Below are 17,862 nucleotides of genomic sequence, written 5' to 3'. Positions count from 1 at the left end.
ACAGAATTGCAGCTTTAACTGTCAGATACACTGGTATGATGCTTCTCAAGACTCTTTCAAGGTAGGTGATACATTTTCTTTAAATACGAACAATAGCTATGAAACTGTTTCCTTCTTAGTATCCATATCCTTTCTTTATTGCATTCTTTCAAGCACTCACAAATGTTCGGGCAGGGGAAGTAAGTCACATAAATGGGGGCCCAACAAACTTCTGTTGTTAGTCTGTTGCTTGAAGAAGAAACTCTTAACATATTAGGCACCAGGGTCATCGTAACGTGGAAGGTGCTTATTTTTGAGATTGGAGTGGGTATGTTTTTTTTTTTTTTTTTTTAAATCACTCAGGAATGAACTTCTGTTTACATGAGCCTTCTTGGCAACTTGCAAATTTGTGTGTCTGGAAAAAACATAACTCAAAACAGATCTATTTGATGTACAATTTAACTAACACCGTTTGATAAGATGTATGTTATCAATTCAGCTGTTGAGAGGTGTGAATTCAGGAAGAATATATCGGCTGGAAGCCCTGTAATCTAACCCAATGAAATACACTTTTTTTTGCGCTTTAGAATATTCAGTTACTATCAAAACATTAATGTAGATACATTATTAGAAAACTGACTTCAAGAAAACAATTCAAACTGGAAAACAATGCATCGACTCAATTGGGCATGTCATCATGAAAGTCAACACAAGATTCAAATCCCCCTGAAGAACAATACATTAAGTGGAAGGAAACACACCACTAGTAGTAATCTGGGTCATGCACTATGTCTTCCATTCCACTGCGATTAAGACTCATTTAGTAACTGCTCTGTGCATGGGATAAATGAGAGTGAGGAGGCCAGTGTGGGGGAATGGGATGGGGACTGAGGCTAGGATACCCTTGCAGCTCAAGCCTAAAGCGGCTTTACCTCTTGGTAAAATAAGGTCTGATGTTCTTGCATTCGGGGAGTCCGGGAACACAGGAGCTTCATTATCAGGCCCAGCGGTATCCCACCCGGGGACACTACTCTGTAGGACCCGTAACTGGGGCAAGAATGATTACTTATGGGATACCCAAGGTGGGATGAGGTAATTAGCGCTGCTAACACCATTGAGTGGTTAGTGAGGTTGGGGAAGTTAGTGTCTTCATAATAGAAGATTACGTTTAAAGTAGAAGTTAAGAGTGCGAAAGGAATGATGGAGAAGAAGATGGTATGCTTGTGTCACAAATGTGGTAGTACATCACTTCAAAATCCACCTGGTTCTTGGTGAGGGCCACAACAATTGTGGTTACATAGCTTATTTTGTAAAGGTAAGTAGGAAAAAGAAGTAAAAGGTAGGGAGAGTGGATGGTAGAAAGTATTGAAATGCAGGGGTGGCTATGGTTAGGACAAACAGTCCAGAGTATTGGTGATTGAAAGAGTTTGGGATGATGGAGAAGAAATTAAAGGGCCAATAGTTCAGGTTTCCCATACACAATTCTAAGATATTTGTTTTTTGTTTGTTCCTACCCCAGGGTTCCCCAACTACAACGTCTCTTTGATAAGTCTCCTCAGTCAAATGAGCTTCAAGCTCTGTGATTAGGGAGAAAGCAAGGCTAATGACATCTCGCATCACACCAGACCACAGGTCTACTTTCTCATCAACATTTCATGGCAGTATTTGTGAGGTGTCTGATAAAAAATGTATTCGCTAATAGTAATTACTTGATAAGAGATCCATAGACTTACATTTAGTACTTTCTCAATGTCTTGACTCCTCTGGCTGAGGAGATCTTCCACAAAGAACTGTTTCAATTCATGAATGTTCTCTTACATTGTTCGTCTCATGCCAAAACACTCTGTAAACTGTCATAGTGATTATTATTATTTTTTAAATTAGCACACCATAATTCTCCTGTTTTCTTTTACTAGAAAAATTGATGATGGTACAGTGGAAGTATATCTCTACCTCACTATCAACACATTGCCAAAGACCTGTTGAGGATCCTCTCTTGAAAGAACAAGCCATATGCCTCCATAAGTGTTTTTCCCTGTCCCAGAAGATTTACACTTTCAATTTAAGGGGGCCTGGAACTGAATCCTAACTAATTTGCTGCAAGTGCAAGGGAATGCTTAGCTTTTTTGGTCTCTTGGCGAAGATATTGCAAAACAATATAATGCTACTAACAGCCTAAATCTCCAAAGTGCATGTTAATAAAGATGTCGGTGAACAGATACCCCTCTGCTGATGTGTTTCCTGTAGGCAATGAACAAGACGGCAACTGGAGTGCAATAAATAATGATGGTTCATTTACTAATGCCACTTGCTTCTTTTTCCGTCTGTTTCTTACACACCTAAAAGATCTCTTCCCTGGTAGTGGCTTTTCAAAAACAGGCAACTTCCTCTGGTGTGTATGCAGTACTGACCTATGTGGTGGAGTGCATTTAAGCCTAAAATTCCAGATTTTTTTAATGGACTTTACCCTACTTGAAGAAGAAAGAGTGAGGCCCTCAAAATCTTCGAACTCAAAATTGAGAATTTCAATGTCGAAGTGTTGTACATGTCGATCAAATACTCCACCCCTAGCGTATGCCTCTAATTCAAAAGGAACGTTGACATAGAATGCTGTGACACCAAACATACTGGAAGTGAGCCCTTATCTGGCACTGAACACCTTAATGCAAATGGAGAATGGCAGCATTAGTGACAGTCTCTTTATGGCACCATTTTGCAATTCTCCTTCCTATGGGATTATAAGAAGTGCAGCATGAATCTGGAGACTGCTTTCTTTCGAATAAACAATGGCTGTGTCCCCGATCCACCCTCTGAAGCACTGCACCTTCTGCAATCTTTCAGTTTGCCATAAATATGATGTTACCATAGTTTTCATGGATATTGTTTGTGTCAAAATTACAGTAAGCAGTACCAGTTTTCAGTCTCCTTGACTCCATTTCCTCAAGTGAAGCAGACCTGTTTTCGAATTCTAATTGGATGGTTTGTAAAATAAAAAGATAGATTTAGCTGGTGATGCCTCCAGGTGTGTGCATATTTAAAAAATATATTTTTTAAGCAAAGTGCCTCTCCGTAAAAGTGCTCTGGGGGATGCACCTAGGTGAATGTATTCAATGCTTCAGGATTCCAATGGGCACTATGGAGAAAAGTTATTGCTTAGTAGGTACCAAAGCTTGTCAAGGGGCCTAATTATGCAAAGAATAGATTGGAGCTATGCGTTTATAGATACTATCACATAAATTGGTGCCACTAAGTTACATTTAGTTACTTCCTCTGGTTAGACTTGCACCCATCAAACTATTTCAAATAGAGTCATAATGCAAAGGCGAGGCTGGAGGGGATCAAAATAGTCACATCACTTCTGGTAATGTTTGGTGTAGAGGATAGCTTAACAGCATAAAGCTAGAGAAAATCCCTTGCTATAAAATATTTTAGACATTTTTTAACAAAATGTATTCAAATTTAGTCAAAATATCCATAGTCATTATAAATTATTCAGAGCAGGATTGTAAATCGGAAGGTCCTTTTACAACCAAACAATGAAGTGGCATTTACTGTCCTACTATTTCAAGAAGGGAAGAAAAGGGAAATTAAAAAAGCAGCATCTATAGTCAGTGACAAAGAACAGTTCTGTGATGTTATTCTTCCACCCTATCCTACTTAACGTTCTTGATTTTCCTCTACACTCTCTGACCTATGGGGCTGTTGGAACAGCAAGTTAAGTATTCCCCAATCTTGAACTGGAAATATTAACTTGCCATCCGCTGCTTAATACAGCAATATAGATGTTGAGTTTAAGGTCACCAACAAAGAAGTTTCTTGGCATCAGGCTTACATGAAAAGTGTAAAGGCTTTTGAACAATATAGTAGTGGTATGCCACATATTGAGTATCCTATGATATAATGTGTGTATACAAATGCAAACAGAGCAGGGTCTGAAGATTCAGTGGACTAATACATTTACTTCAGAAATATGTGTATGACGCATTGGACAAAGGTTCTAATCCTGTTGGCTCCACTCAACCTTTCATCCCATTGAGGTCGATAGAAAGACTGCCACTGAGTTGGGTATCAATAAACACTGATTATCTGTCTGCAAAGAGGCCACGGGTGAACTGGCGCCATACAATGACCCAAATATTCAGATTATGTTTTTTATTTTTATTTTTAAGGAGGGGCTGTCTCTCTGGAGGGGAAAACCGTAACCAAAAAGGAACTGCATTTGTAGGTCTATTCAAGTACTGGTGCACCTTTAGTGCTAGTCAATGAGACATACCTTTTCTCTCAGTAGACAGCGGTCATGGATAGTAGCTAGGTATCTATAATGAATTCTAATCAGCTGGTCTAGATTCTTGGCTTCTTCTACTTGGTGCTGAAACTCAAGACCTGTACTGTGAAGAATCTGTAAGATAAAAGCATATTCATTAAGGACCATCCACAGCACCATCACTTACTGAAAAAACTAAAATGCATAATTTAAAAAATAATTGCACACATGCTGATCACTGTTTGGTAGGAAACTACATGTAGACACACTTCTGTGTCCCTTTGCCTATATTTATACAAACTTGCTCCAAAAGTAGACTGTCACTCCATGTAAGATGACAGAGAGACCATGAAACCCATAGCTATTAACCTAAAGGACATGTTTTGGACTCCATTGATAGAAAGGATAATCTTTGTACCCTTGTACAAGATATGGAACATGCCCAGTGTTCCGGGGACATGAGGTTGCTATGTCATGCAAAGAAAAGTTTGTTTATTTCAGTAATTTCTCAAATGTCTGAAATGAACAGAGAATTAAGTGTGCATAGATTTGAGTGTATGTACACTTGCAGTCAACTTTGATGGTGCCAATGACTTACACCAACGGAGCACCTGTTAACAGTCCAACATAATTAAACATGGTGGTGGGAAGAGTACGAAAGAAGCATAAAAAATTGAACTCCTGGTCATCCCATCTAGGATGTGGCTCCTTTGGCGGAACACCTCCAAAAAGTGTGCCTCGCTGTAGCGAATCTTTCATCCTCTCTCAAATGACCAGAGACAGAGGTACATATTCATCAGCAGAGAAGGACTTTTCAGTGCTTTCACTTTTGTCTCAACATAGATGCAGTTCAGAGAGGAATAACTAAAAAAATAAAGAATGACTTTTAGAAAAAACTGATGAAAAAGTTCAAATATTATCTCCCCATCTCCACACGATCTCAGAAGGTATCCTAGGTGCACCTGCTTTGTGTCGGGCCAGGCCAAGCAATTTCAAGGCAGAACTACCTAAAGCCAACCATTACAAGCTGGCGTTATGGGAGTCAGCGCAAGAAAGGAAGGCCAAATAATAATAGAATTATAATTTATTTGAATATATATACTGAAAATTACTAAAAGGCCATGCAGTTAATGATCTATTGTAAAACTCTGGAAAGCCATCAAGAATAATGGATAGGAAAAAAATGCAAAGGGAAAGATTAAAGAAACATATTTCCAGTCAGCTTCAATCCTAAATTCAATGTAATTTGTTCACTTCGTTATAGCTGCCAAGCCGGATGCACTCATGAGTGAGAAAATTATAAATTCAACTTTAAAACTCATTTAGTTTGGATTCAGTGTAACTGTTTATGAAAACTCCTAATTAAATATTTTTATAAATTGAAGTCTAATCAAATATTTATCTTCAAATAGAAATAATTATTTTATAACTAAATGCATCATGAGACTTCAGGGCGCACACAATAGTAGTTGGTTAATTGGTCACATTGCAATACTTTTCAAAAAGCATCGGCAAAGCCAACAGGTCTCGCCTTTGGGACCTATTGGCTTTAAGGTGAAAAAAAATATGCTATGATGTGGTGGTCACATCATTTGGTTGGTTCGCGCACCATGCATGCACACACGTACAAAATAGCACAAGCTATATTTTTAATTTATTTGCCAAAAACACATGTTTGCGTTCATTTTAATTTTTAAGCACAGGTGACAGGAGCATCACAGAGCATAAGTTGGGTTGACAACATGGATGGAGTGGGTGGGGGAAAGCAATGCTTGGGGAGGACAGAAGAAACATGGGGGAGTGGGGAGGAACAGCAACAAGTGAAAGTGAAGTGCATGGGTGAAGGGAAGCAACGACAAGAGGATGTGGAGCAGGCAGAGAAGAATAAGGAGGAGAAAGCATTTGGGATGTACATGAGGAAGAGGTCAACATGCAGGGGGCACGAAAAATCACATGCATGAGTGACAGTGAGGAACTCCGAGTGTAGGGGGAGAGAAGTACATGAGGGAGACAGCTAGAAAACACAAAAGAAAAAAAATAGTAGTGCTTAAAAATCAAAAAGAGGAAGCATAAAATTCAGCATATCAAAAAAGAGATGGGAACGAGAATAGCAAGACTGACAAGATGGGGCACAAATAGGAAGCTGTCAAATAAGTGTGACATGAAAGCCAACCAATAGTAAGCAACGGGCGGTCTCCAAGGCCCTGTATGTTCTTTGTAAGCTCTTAATAGGTCTTTGTAACCGGAAAGCTGTGTTTTCTGGTAGGCTAGACCTTAAAAGGATTTTTAGAGTTACACATACAGTATCAATTACGAACCCGTACTAACTTCGTAAGTAAGCCTTGACTGCTAGACAAAGCTACTTCCGGAATGTCAAGTATACAAGGGGGGATCTTGCCTAGCTGGGTCCAGTGCAACAGATCACAATGCCATGGCACAACAGCTGTACTTAAATACATATAAACAATGACCACCCTGAAAATTACTCTGTACCACTAGCTGTTCTATGCCCTGACAAAATGTCTTACTTCTAGAAGTTTAACAGAAATATTGTTACTTGATGCACTGAAGAAAATACTTCTAAAAATGTTATCTGAAAAATGTTCCACTTTAATCGCAGACCTAGCAACAGTCCAACACGTTTACATGTTGATTTAAAAGCCAGAAAGACCCCTGATCTACCAAAGACACTAGAAAAGATGGGGACTTCAGCCACTGTTTTCAAACAAAAAACTATATTTCTGGTTAAAAACAGCCCGAAAATAAAAAGGATTATTTTTATGCCTAGCCTGGAGACAGCTTCAGTTATTTCGCCAGCCTCCTGATTTAAAAATATCAAGTAAAAATTACACTATATATATGTCTGGCCAACTGTCATTCACACCACAGCATAAAGCACGGGGCAATGAGCCAGCCCACTTCAGCCGTTGGATTTCTTTTACTGTCAGTGTGTTGTGAGGTTACATTTGCATATCCGCAGAAAAAGACTTCAGTGCCAGGTCTAGTGGGCCAATACTTTAATTTGCAAATGCTTTGTTTTTGTTTTTTTTTACTTTCTATTGTTTAGCATTTTTTAGTCATCCTTGTGTGCTTAACATATGTATTCAGGTTACAGTAATTCAAAACCATTAGTATATTTTCTTTGAGTCAATAAGAATCATATTTTACTGCAATGGCCATTAAAACTAAAAATGGTTTCTTTAACTGTTCTAAGTACACGATCACCTGCAATGTTCTATTAAAATATATGTAATGATTAATTTATTTTGTAATTTATAATTGTTATGTTAAGATTATGAGACCTACATTTAGGTGGAAGTTTGCTTTGTTATTTCAATGGCATATGCTTGCAGCTTGCCAAGGCTAGACCTTCTAGCTTTATCATTACTTGTTTAAAGACGTAGGCAGTGGTCCCAAGTCTTCAGCCACTTTGTGACTTAACCAGCTAAAATCGAATGTCAGTAGAGACCCTTTACACCAGTACTGCAGTAAGAAGATCACACAAGTGATATTATGAAAAGACAAACCCTTGTCATCATGTAGTTGTGCAAACTATTAACAAAATGCATGAGCTTCGTCCTCAGGAGGAACATGCGGTGTATTTGTTGCTTTACGGGTTCTTTCCGTATTAAAACACGGGTTTCAGATGATAGTTCAAATAAAGGTGAAAATCGATGCGATGCGCTTTCGGCCTCACTTAAAAGATCTGCAATGAGCAAGAGAAAACACAAATGTTAAAAGTAATTTGCTTCTTAATGACCCATCCCCACCCACTTGCCTGCGTTCCCCCCCCCCCCGCAGCAAAATGGTTCTTCTTACCGATTTATAGACTTTAGGGAACAAAGACAGGATTTATATGCAGCCAAAAAGCATGTTTCCCTTTGTCACCCTGCCTTTTGCCCTAGACGACCTCTCAGGGTATAAGGCTTTAATCTATGTTGCAGGTAGACATTCTCTAGCTCCCTGAATGATGGATGCTACACATTATATGATAAAAGCTCATTACAGAAACTGAAATCAAATTCCTGTAAAAAGAATTTATGGACTTTCGGGCAATCTAAAATGGCTACTTCGCTGCCCACGGGTCCACAGACAAGAGCGATGAATGTGTTATTTCCTTTGGCTAGGACTAATGTTCAGAAATTGGGATTAGAATTGGATCATAATGTTCCTAGGTTTTGGTAGAAAGTTCTACCAGATGCGCATTTGGATGCAAGGTTGTCTTGCGGCATTCCTTAGTACCGCATCTCCCAATGCCTTTTAAAACGTACAAAGCCTTTGATTCCACAGTTCATTATTTTAGGTTAATGCTTCTTCTAACTCTATACTGTGGTAAGAGGGAGGTCCATTCATACAGAAAAATTTACTGGTTCTCTCCTGTTAAGATTAGAAAAACAGTAGTGTGATAGAGAAGAGAATGTGTGGAGCTTTCACTATGCCTCTTCATACGCATGGAACAGGCTCTGGTGAAGTAATGAATGCAGCACAACTGGTTTCACAGAGCACCTAATTTTACCTTACTATGATCGTTGTTTAGTGAACACACACCAGAAGCACTTCATGAGAGACCCATACACCCTACAAAGACACATAAACCCCCTGTACAGACACACATCTTCACCTGAAGACACTCCTAGGCGGTGGGTAAGGGAAGGGGGAGAGAGAGAGAGAGAGAGGGTGGAACGAGAGAGAGAGAGGGTGGAACGAGAGAGAGAGAGAGAGAGATGCACACAAGTAAGGCTCCTGAAAACATGTCACAGGGATGCAACACAGCCCATAATGGATTTGCACTGTGAAGAGCCCCCATGCACGAGCTGGAAACCAACTCTGTGCAATGGCTCCCATCACACTCCATGCTCACAGCGTAATATTGGATCTTCAACATGTGAAAATAATCGATATTGTGTGACACACAGTGGCACGGTGTGTGGTGGCAGAAGTAAGAGAGACAAAGACATACACACGAACACACACACACACACCTACCTCGTGTTAGCAGTCAATGCCATACTGTGAATGCACTTAGTTATCAAGCCTGCCTACACAGAATTTAACAGGTTCTGGGGCTATATGGATCTAACGGACTGCCTGTCATATAAAAGGGATTTTCTTGGCTTCACTGTAGGAAACCCGACTGCCTACACTGAAGTGCACAGAAAATTGCTTCAAGTTGTTAAGAGTGATCATTTCCCAATCAACATTGCCTTACCACCAAACTGTAACTCGTCCAGGCTGTGCTTGGCCAATTTTATCAGTAGCAAAAGAAGGAACACTTGATTGTAAATCTTCTGAGATTCTGAGCTGATCACAATATTTATCGGCCAAGGAACCTTCAGAGATGGGAAAGGTAAAGAATAAGGAAAAATAAATAATTTTTTTGCTTACTAATATGCTTTCAAACGTCAGGACTAGTAGTTGTGATATTAAATTACCCTGTAACTCATTGTCAAGCCATCTAGGGTATGAACGGGTTGTTTCTTCTTAGCAAGCTCAACATTTTCAAAAGAGATCGTCAATCTAAAAAACAAATTAAAGCACTTTAGTTAAATCCACTTTGCTCCAGCACATCCATACATTATTCTATACTGGTAATACCAATAGGTAGGAATATACATTTTGGTAACCGTATGGTAATTTAAGGCCAGTTCAGATATTTAAGGTCAGTTCAGATAATACACTCCATTGATGGATCTTAGGGGGTGAAACAAAAAAGGGCTGCATGTCAGCGATGTGCAGTGAAAATCTGCTATCAACAATTTCACGTTAAAATTCTGTAAAATTTGCAGTCTGATCACCCTGACAGCAAATGGAGATATTAACTCACCAGTTGAAGCAAAAGCCCAACCAATCTCAAACTAATAGGAAGCCCATTTAATTTCTATAACAAAGTTTCAACACGGTCACCTAATTTAGGAATCCTTTTTTTGATCCATGGAACTTTAGACTTCTACATAGCTTTAAGAAACAATAGCTTCCTTTAATGATCAAACTCATCAGTATTTTAAAGTTGTAGTCTCCACGAAGGGGTGATTATTGGAAAAAAGCTAAATTTCCCAATAGCGTGAGCTGAAAACACTCATGCAATTAAGGAAGCAGTTAATGTGATGGTGAACAAGTTACTTAACTACGGTAATACACTTTCTGGTGAACTCTCTGCCTTACTGAAGATTACTCACCTCCTAAATTCCTGCAGGCGGCAGACCGGATCTTGATATTTCTCCTTGGCTCCTGCACACCAGCAGGTGGTGCTATGCGGCTCAGCGTCAACTCTGTCCCACCCCAGGAAAGACATCGGAGCCACATTCATATAAGCACCACCCTGTGCGCTGACGTTAAGTTTCTTGTGAATAAATGTGACAGTGTGCAGCTCTCCAGATTGTGACATTTTTATAAATACAAATAAATAACTTTTCCACAGAAAGTGGAGGCAGCAGAGGCGTTAGGAATCTAATTTGCAGTGACCAAGTAGCCACCAGAAAGTACATTACCAAAGGTAAGTAACTTGTTCTTATGATGGATACTTCTAACCACAGATTATTCACCTTGTGTATAGATATCAAAGCTGTACTTCCCAAGGTGATGGCTCAACCCAAAAAGTCATGCAGGACTGAAGGGGAAAAGGGCTCATCCCGCTGGTACTGGATAGAAAGACAATAGTGCTTCATGAATGTGTGGATTGACACCCACGCTGCAGCCTGACAGATGTACAGAACAGGTGTTCCGCACACCAATGCAGTGATAGCAACCTGGGCTCTGATGGAATGAGCCTTCAGAGAGCTGCTTCTTGGCCAGTGCGTAGCAGATTCTCATACAGAAGACTATGCACCTTGGTGTCGCTGTTGTATGCACTTTGCCCACCTGGATATGATCGTTTTCTGTACTTTGCCTAAGAGACCCCCACAAAGAGCTGATTGTCAACCTAATAACCTTGGGTACAATTTATATAAAAAACTCAAGGCTCTTTTAGGGTTAAAACAATGTGGTCTTTCCTCTTTTCAGGAGTCGGGTGGATTCAAAGAACAATGGAAGAGTGACAGATTGTTCATCATGAAAAGGTATCACAACCTTCGGACGAAATGAGTCTTTGGTCCTCAACGTCAGTTTGTCTGTGAAGAAGGTGGTGTATGGTGGCTGAATAGACAGGGCATGCAGTTCACTCATGCGACATGCTGAAGTGATAGCAAAACGAAGACTCTTCTAAGAAGATAACTCTGCATCTGCTCAAATGTGGTACACAAGGTATGCAAGACCCAAATTAAGGTCCAACTGCGGCATCACAGAAGCTTTGGGTGGGAACATATGAACTAAATCTTTAAGAAAACATAGCATGACTTGTGATTTATACAAGGACGGTTGGTCAGCAATGCAAAGATGCCAAAAGGTCTAACAAATAACCTTTAAAGTGCCCATGACATTTCTTGCTGGGTTAAAGATAGCACAAAAAAGTACATTACAACTTTGCTTGCAATATGTCTGTATGGTGTTAAGTACACCAAGTACCAAAATTATTCCACCATCAACAGATTTTGTAGATGGCAACCTGGTAGCTAGATTGACTTCCACGACTATGGGAGGGAGGTCTAAAGCAGTCAACTGTTTATCCTGAATCTCCACACATGGAGGTATAGATTGCACAGGCCGGGGTGCACGACCCTGCCCTGCTGTTGCAGAAGAAGAACTGCAGAAAGCGGACAGATGCCCAGAAGTTCCAGCTACCTTACTCTCCTGGCACAATCCAGAACCACTAAGATGACTTGGGTCTCTCTGATCTTATTGAGAACTCGGGCAGGAAAGGTAAAGGTGGAAGGGCATACAAGCACCTCGAGCTCTACTCCATGCAGAATGAGTATCTGAGAGAGACTTCTTGGAAACTCCAAAACTCAAAAGTGTTGGCATTGTTTGTTTTTGGCGGTGACCAAGAGAAGCCAGGGTTATCCCCATTGCTGGAAGACGTCCTGTGACACTTCTGTGTGGAACTGCCAGGCATGATCCACTAGGTGTTGCAGACTGAGTTTGTCTGCCATGGTGGTTAAAGCTCCCGCCAAGCGGTTCAGAACCAGGGAAATGCCTTGATGGCTCAGCCTAATCAGAGACGCAACCCCACCTTGCACAAGACCTAAGATCCTACCTCACCCTGCTTGTTGCAGTAACACCTGGTAGTGATGTTGAACCAGAACCAGTCTTTCCCTGATGGTCAACAAGAAGGCCTTCAATGGCAAGCAAGAGAATGGCCTGCAACTCCAACAGACTGATGTGAAGGTGGGTCTCTGCTAGAGAATAGAATACTCTGATCTCCAACTCTCCCAGATGGCCTCCTCACTCCAGCAGTCATTCATCCGTAACCTATCAGCTCTGGGTGGGATAGAGTGAGGAGTCTTCTGCCAGTCCAAATTTGTTTACTTCTCCTTTGTTTTGCTGGTCAGGGGAACAACATTAGCTCTTAGAAATAAAGTAACAGCTAGGGACCACGTATATGATGGAGAGACAAGAGTTCATGCAATCTAGCAGGAAAGGTGCAGCAATGGGTTGCCCAGTGAGCTCTTGAGGCCATCCGCTGTGCTTTGACCAGTTTGTTAGCCTGCATGTCAAAGAGGCATGTACATAGCATGGCCCCAACCAAGAGCAAGAAATTTAAGATTTGCTGAATAGACCTGGGACACATTGACCAGGCATGTCAGGCAAACCAACTTCACATCTTCTCCTGGAAAGACCTTCAATGCCCAATCTCTCTGTGACGCACAGTTCCTGGAGGAACTATTCCAGGGTCTTTAGGCTATATCAAATCTGCGAGAGTAAATCACAGAAGATCTGCAGGAGTTTAGGCAAGATGTAATGGAGGCAAGAATCTGGGTAATGATGCTAGAAGGGGGCGATAAACTGAGCCTCTGAAGCTTGAAGTTCTCTCATTAAGTTACCAAAATATCATGCTCCAGGCACACATTAAGGCCTTGGAAAATCATTTGAGAAGGCAGAATATATGAATTAGAGGCATGCCATCTGGCGAGAAAGGAAACAATATAAAGACCTAAATCAAAAGACTGCTATCACGCATTCTGTCAAGCCTCAAGGAGAACAAAATTCTGCTGGACTGCATTCACTTGTAAGGTTCAAGCTCAAAGGAAGAAAATATGCTCCCAGATATCATAACGTTTGTAGATCACTTCCACCAGAAAGAATAATTTATGTTATCAGCTAGGTCTACAGGTGCCAGCTCTTTTAAGGGGAACCAAAGTATCACTTTTCAAGCTCTATCAGCTATAACTCTCCATAAAAGCCAGAAATTCCAGGTAGTGATAGTTTGTTTTTTAGAAATCTGTACAGGACGGCTAGCTTTGTTAATTATTGATGCTTTCTGCTGGGGCCAGAGCAAATGTGGGGCAAAGCATATATACTGTTGACTTTTCAACCATTCTTAGTTACGTTTCTTACAAACATCAAAATGGGTCTTCCTCAGGACATGTACAGCCTGTGTGGTCAAAGAGATACATAGATTAAGACCATGTGTGTTGTTGCAAGATAATGGTTTATTTATTGGAATGACTGAATCAAGACTCACCTGGAGTCAAAGAAAATAATTAGCAAAGGTCCCATCAAAAGCCCCTATAAGGGAATATATGCCCTTGGCAATACTAATCCATTAATATATGGTGAAAGCACCATTAATTTATAGAAATCATGTCTCATCCCACCTCCCGACCAGGATGGGATCATATGGGGGCAGTGCAACTTGTGGATCGAAAAAGGTTTCCATGGAGAAAGTGCAAACTGGTCTAGAGTATAGGATCATTCCTACAAAATGCATGTGTCGTTAGGATAGTTTCTAAAAACTGAATGGATTTGCCCAAATTACCATTTGAATTTCCAATCTTACCTATTATTTCAATGCCCGGTGAATGTATTGTAACATCCGACAGCCGTGAAGCGAGTGGGGCAGCTTGTGGATCCGAGTTGTCTCCACAAGGACAGTTAAAATGTGTCCTTTCTATAAAAGACACATATTATGTTGCATTAGTCAATAGGTTTTCATTAAAAAAAACCTTCATGAGTCATTCAAATAACTGGAAAGATGTGCTGCCAGTTCTTACCTAATTCTTTAGAAAATGTGTGAATAAATTGTTGCTTCTCCCTGCTGTGCTAAGAGATACTGATGAGCGGCAGGGAGCGGGATGAGGCCTCCAACGTAAGTGTGCACGCAAGGCAACACTCTGGGAGTCTCACCCCAAGATGATGGCCCGCAGGTGGCGGTCTAGACACCGCTCAGTCTTAGGAAGATTCTTTTTTATCTATTGGGAGCATTATCACAGGTACGATGAAAACACTCCGCTTTGTTCCTTGTATGGATGGTACAATGCATCCTTTAGCTATATAGAGTGCTGGGAACTTTCCGCCGGCACACTGCTCAAAATTAAAATGATACAATGTATCTATTGGGAGCCTTAACGTGGGTACGGTGGATCCTGCTAACTTTGTTATGCGTTTGGTTAGTAGAATGTATCCTTTGGTTATTTGGAGTGCCGGTGTTCTGAGAACCATTGTATCCCCGTGAGTGGCTGCCCCCCTACGTCACGGGCGGAGAAGGGCAGAGAGCGGCCGCGGGGTCCTTGTGCCAACATTGTTCAGAGCCTCGAGCCGCCAGCAGCCCGAGGCGGTGTACAAGGCTGGAACACTTCAAAATTCTTTTTAATTAATGCCAATTTAATCACCATCTATCTGATGGAGATTTGATTACAGAAGGAAAGGGAGAGGGGTCTGAGAAGAAGTCCGAGTGAGGCCGATCAGATGGACATAGCAAGGAAAGGCTAAAGAATTGAGGACACTTACTGGGGATACGCTGAGAGCTGTCAGAAATGTATTGTGTTTAACATGTACATTTTTAATAAATATGTACCAGCTTTAATGCGGGGCAATACCGGCCTGCAGGTGGGGTGTACGGAGACGGGCTGTGTATAGAGGTCGGCACAAGGACCCCGCGGGCGCTTTCTGCCCGAGACGCGAGCCATGTTCGAATAGAACATGCGCAATGGTGATGTCACGGAATGATGGTGGGCGTGGTACCACGTCATCAGCCGTAATATGCGCATGCGTATGCATGCGCAAAACAGGGGGGGGCACTGCCTCACGGGGGGCAGCGGATTATGGAACACCGGGAGCTTTCAGCAGCCACACCACTCAATCTTAAGATGATATATTGTATCTATTGGAGGTAATAACGCGGTAAGATGTAGCCCACCGGGTTTGTTCAACGTGTGGTTGGTACAATGTATCAGGAGTGCCTGGAGCATTCCGCCAGCATCGCTCCGTGAAGTAACAAAGTATCACACAAGTCAAAAAATACAAACTTGCTCGTCTCAGCACTGGGAGGCCCAAATAGGTAACCATGTGCTATACAAAACATTTGAAAATTAATATAAAGCCAGTTATAGAAAGGACAAGTTTAACTAACTGTCCTCTTCGAGACCACTTGGATCCATCCACAAGCTGCCCCACTCGTGGTGCAGCTGTCAGAGGTGATGATACAGCCACTCATCATTGAAATAATAGGTAAGATTCGAAATTTAAATGGTCATTTGGCCACTGCCATCCAGTTATTAGAAACTATACTAATGACGCAACCATTTTGTAGGACTGATCCTATACTCAGGACCAGTTTGCACTATCCCGGTGGAAACCTTTTTAGATCCACAAGTTGCACCACCTGCATATGACCCCATTTAGGTTGGGAGGTAACATGAGACATGATTTCTATAAATTAAGTCGCTCAAGAAATATCTGGAGGTTAATCGTATCCCTAGAGGTCTATGAAGTAATATTTTCTCTACTGTGGATGATTTGGATGAGAATAAAGCAGACAGGTGGGAGAGAAAATTACATCAAACCAGGGGACCAAAAACGCGTGGGGGCATTGGCGAAATACCACCTACGAGAAAGGATTGCTGCCTGACACGTACTTCTGCCGCGCTCTCCCCCACCGCCGCACTTGCCATAACGGCCGCCGAGAGGGGTGAGCGAACCTGCCTACAACTCCCAGCGTCCCCTGCAAGGACTCGGGGACGCCGCCTGCAGAGTCACTTGCCAGCGCCCGGAGGCGCATAAAGAAGAACCGCTCCTCTCGCGTCGCGGGACGCGCGCGGGTGGCGCCGGGCGGAGTCCGGGCAAAGGGCGGGCCGTCTGTGGCCGTCCGAGGACGACCAGGGACGGGGCGGGCCACCCCCCTTGATTGTTACTAATTCTACAGGTACTGTCAAATCGTACCGGCTGTTTGTGCTTGACGGGGCTATTGAACACTCTGATACAGAACTGTTCAAGACGCAGAAGTGGGTGAGGGGCAAACATAGTTTACTATAGGCCTACGGAGATACCCACAAGAAGGAAGTCAGCACTGTACATAGGGGAGGAAAGAGCTAATTATAATCTCACTATGTCCAATCCCCCTAAAACACGCTCGGTTACGAGCAGAGCACATTTAGTTGAAACTCCAAAACAAACCATGGCCGAAACAAACGTCGTACCTCCCATTAAAGTAAAAAAACCTACCGCAATTGATCTGATGTTGAGGAAGGTATCTGGGGAGATAGAACGCATGGAAAGGAGTTTATCCACTTTACCTATTCCTATATTATTTACTCCAACGCAACCCAGGGATCAAACATTAGCTGAGAGCACCAACATGACTGGAAATATAGTGTTAGCAAGTAATTCAATAGAGGGCATTCCCTGTGCTCAACATGCACTATTTTCGGAGGCAGACAATTCAGGGCACAGCAATCCTATCGTCCGCAGTAAACCCAAACAACGGGGAATTAACAAGGGACAACATAGGAAAAATAAATCACTTACAGGAGCTTGTCGACCTAAATATAGACAAGAGGTTACCCCTGTAGAAAATAGAGTGCACACAAACATAAATCCACCAGGGTGGATTGAGGAGGTTATAGGAGAACTTAAAAAACACATGGAAACTTTTATTATCACCCAGTTGAAACCGATTGTAATCAGAGTGGATAAAATAGCAAACGAATCGTCCAACAAGGAAAGATAATGGACCCGATAAGTAAGAAACCCCCTTCAGGTCCCAATCAACCTTCAAGTGTGACCACTGATAATATAGCGACCAATAACAATTGTGTCAGTAACATCCAACACACGATAGCCCAGGTACATGACCCCCTAATGCTCCCAAGACCTTGGGAAGGGATTCGATCACAAGACGGGCACCAAGAATATTGATAAAGGCCCACAGCAACCATTCACACAAAGGGGGCAGGAAGACCACTATCTAAGCCAAGGCCCTGCTAGCTCATCCTATATGGACTTTGATCCATCCTATAGTCCAGAAAGCCCCCCCCCCCCCCCCCACATATAAATCTACCACCAGAAGCAAGCCCCTATGTAATAGTATTCGCAGGGGTACCGGAACTCAGGACATCAGATAAAGAATCGCACTCACAATTACATTAAAAAATTGCAAAGTGGTTGAATATCCATAGGCCATTGAATAATGGGGAAAGGGGGGAGATACTACATGTAGGAAGAGCTAACTGGCTAGGAGGCAGGAAGAAAGATATAAGAGGGGATTGCATTGTGGCAAATTTCAGAGATGTTAGACTGGTGGAATACAT

At 41.8% G+C, this 17,862-nt stretch overlaps 1 protein-coding gene across 1 annotated transcript in view; it reads right to left on the bottom strand.

Moving 5' to 3' along the window:
- TUBGCP5 (tubulin gamma complex component 5) overlaps positions 1-17,862 on the bottom strand; it is a 523,861-nt gene that overhangs the window by 51,359 nt on the left and 454,640 nt on the right. The window contains exons 17-20 of the mRNA XM_086934193.1: positions 9,676-9,760; positions 9,453-9,573; positions 7,771-7,949; positions 4,253-4,378 (exon numbers count right to left, since the gene is read on the bottom strand). Coding sequence (XP_086790319.1) covers positions 4,253-4,378; positions 7,771-7,949; positions 9,453-9,573; positions 9,676-9,760 — 511 coding nt within the window. The remainder of the gene's footprint in view (positions 1-4,252; positions 4,379-7,770; positions 7,950-9,452; positions 9,574-9,675; positions 9,761-17,862) is intronic.

Source organism: Lissotriton vulgaris, chromosome 8, assembly GCF_964263255.1.
Source record: "Lissotriton vulgaris chromosome 8, aLisVul1.2, whole genome shotgun sequence".
In the NCBI taxonomy this organism is placed as follows: domain Eukaryota; kingdom Metazoa; phylum Chordata; class Amphibia; order Caudata; family Salamandridae; genus Lissotriton; species Lissotriton vulgaris.
Note: the sequence above shows the minus strand (reverse complement) of the source record. Positions and strands in the feature narration are given on the sequence as shown.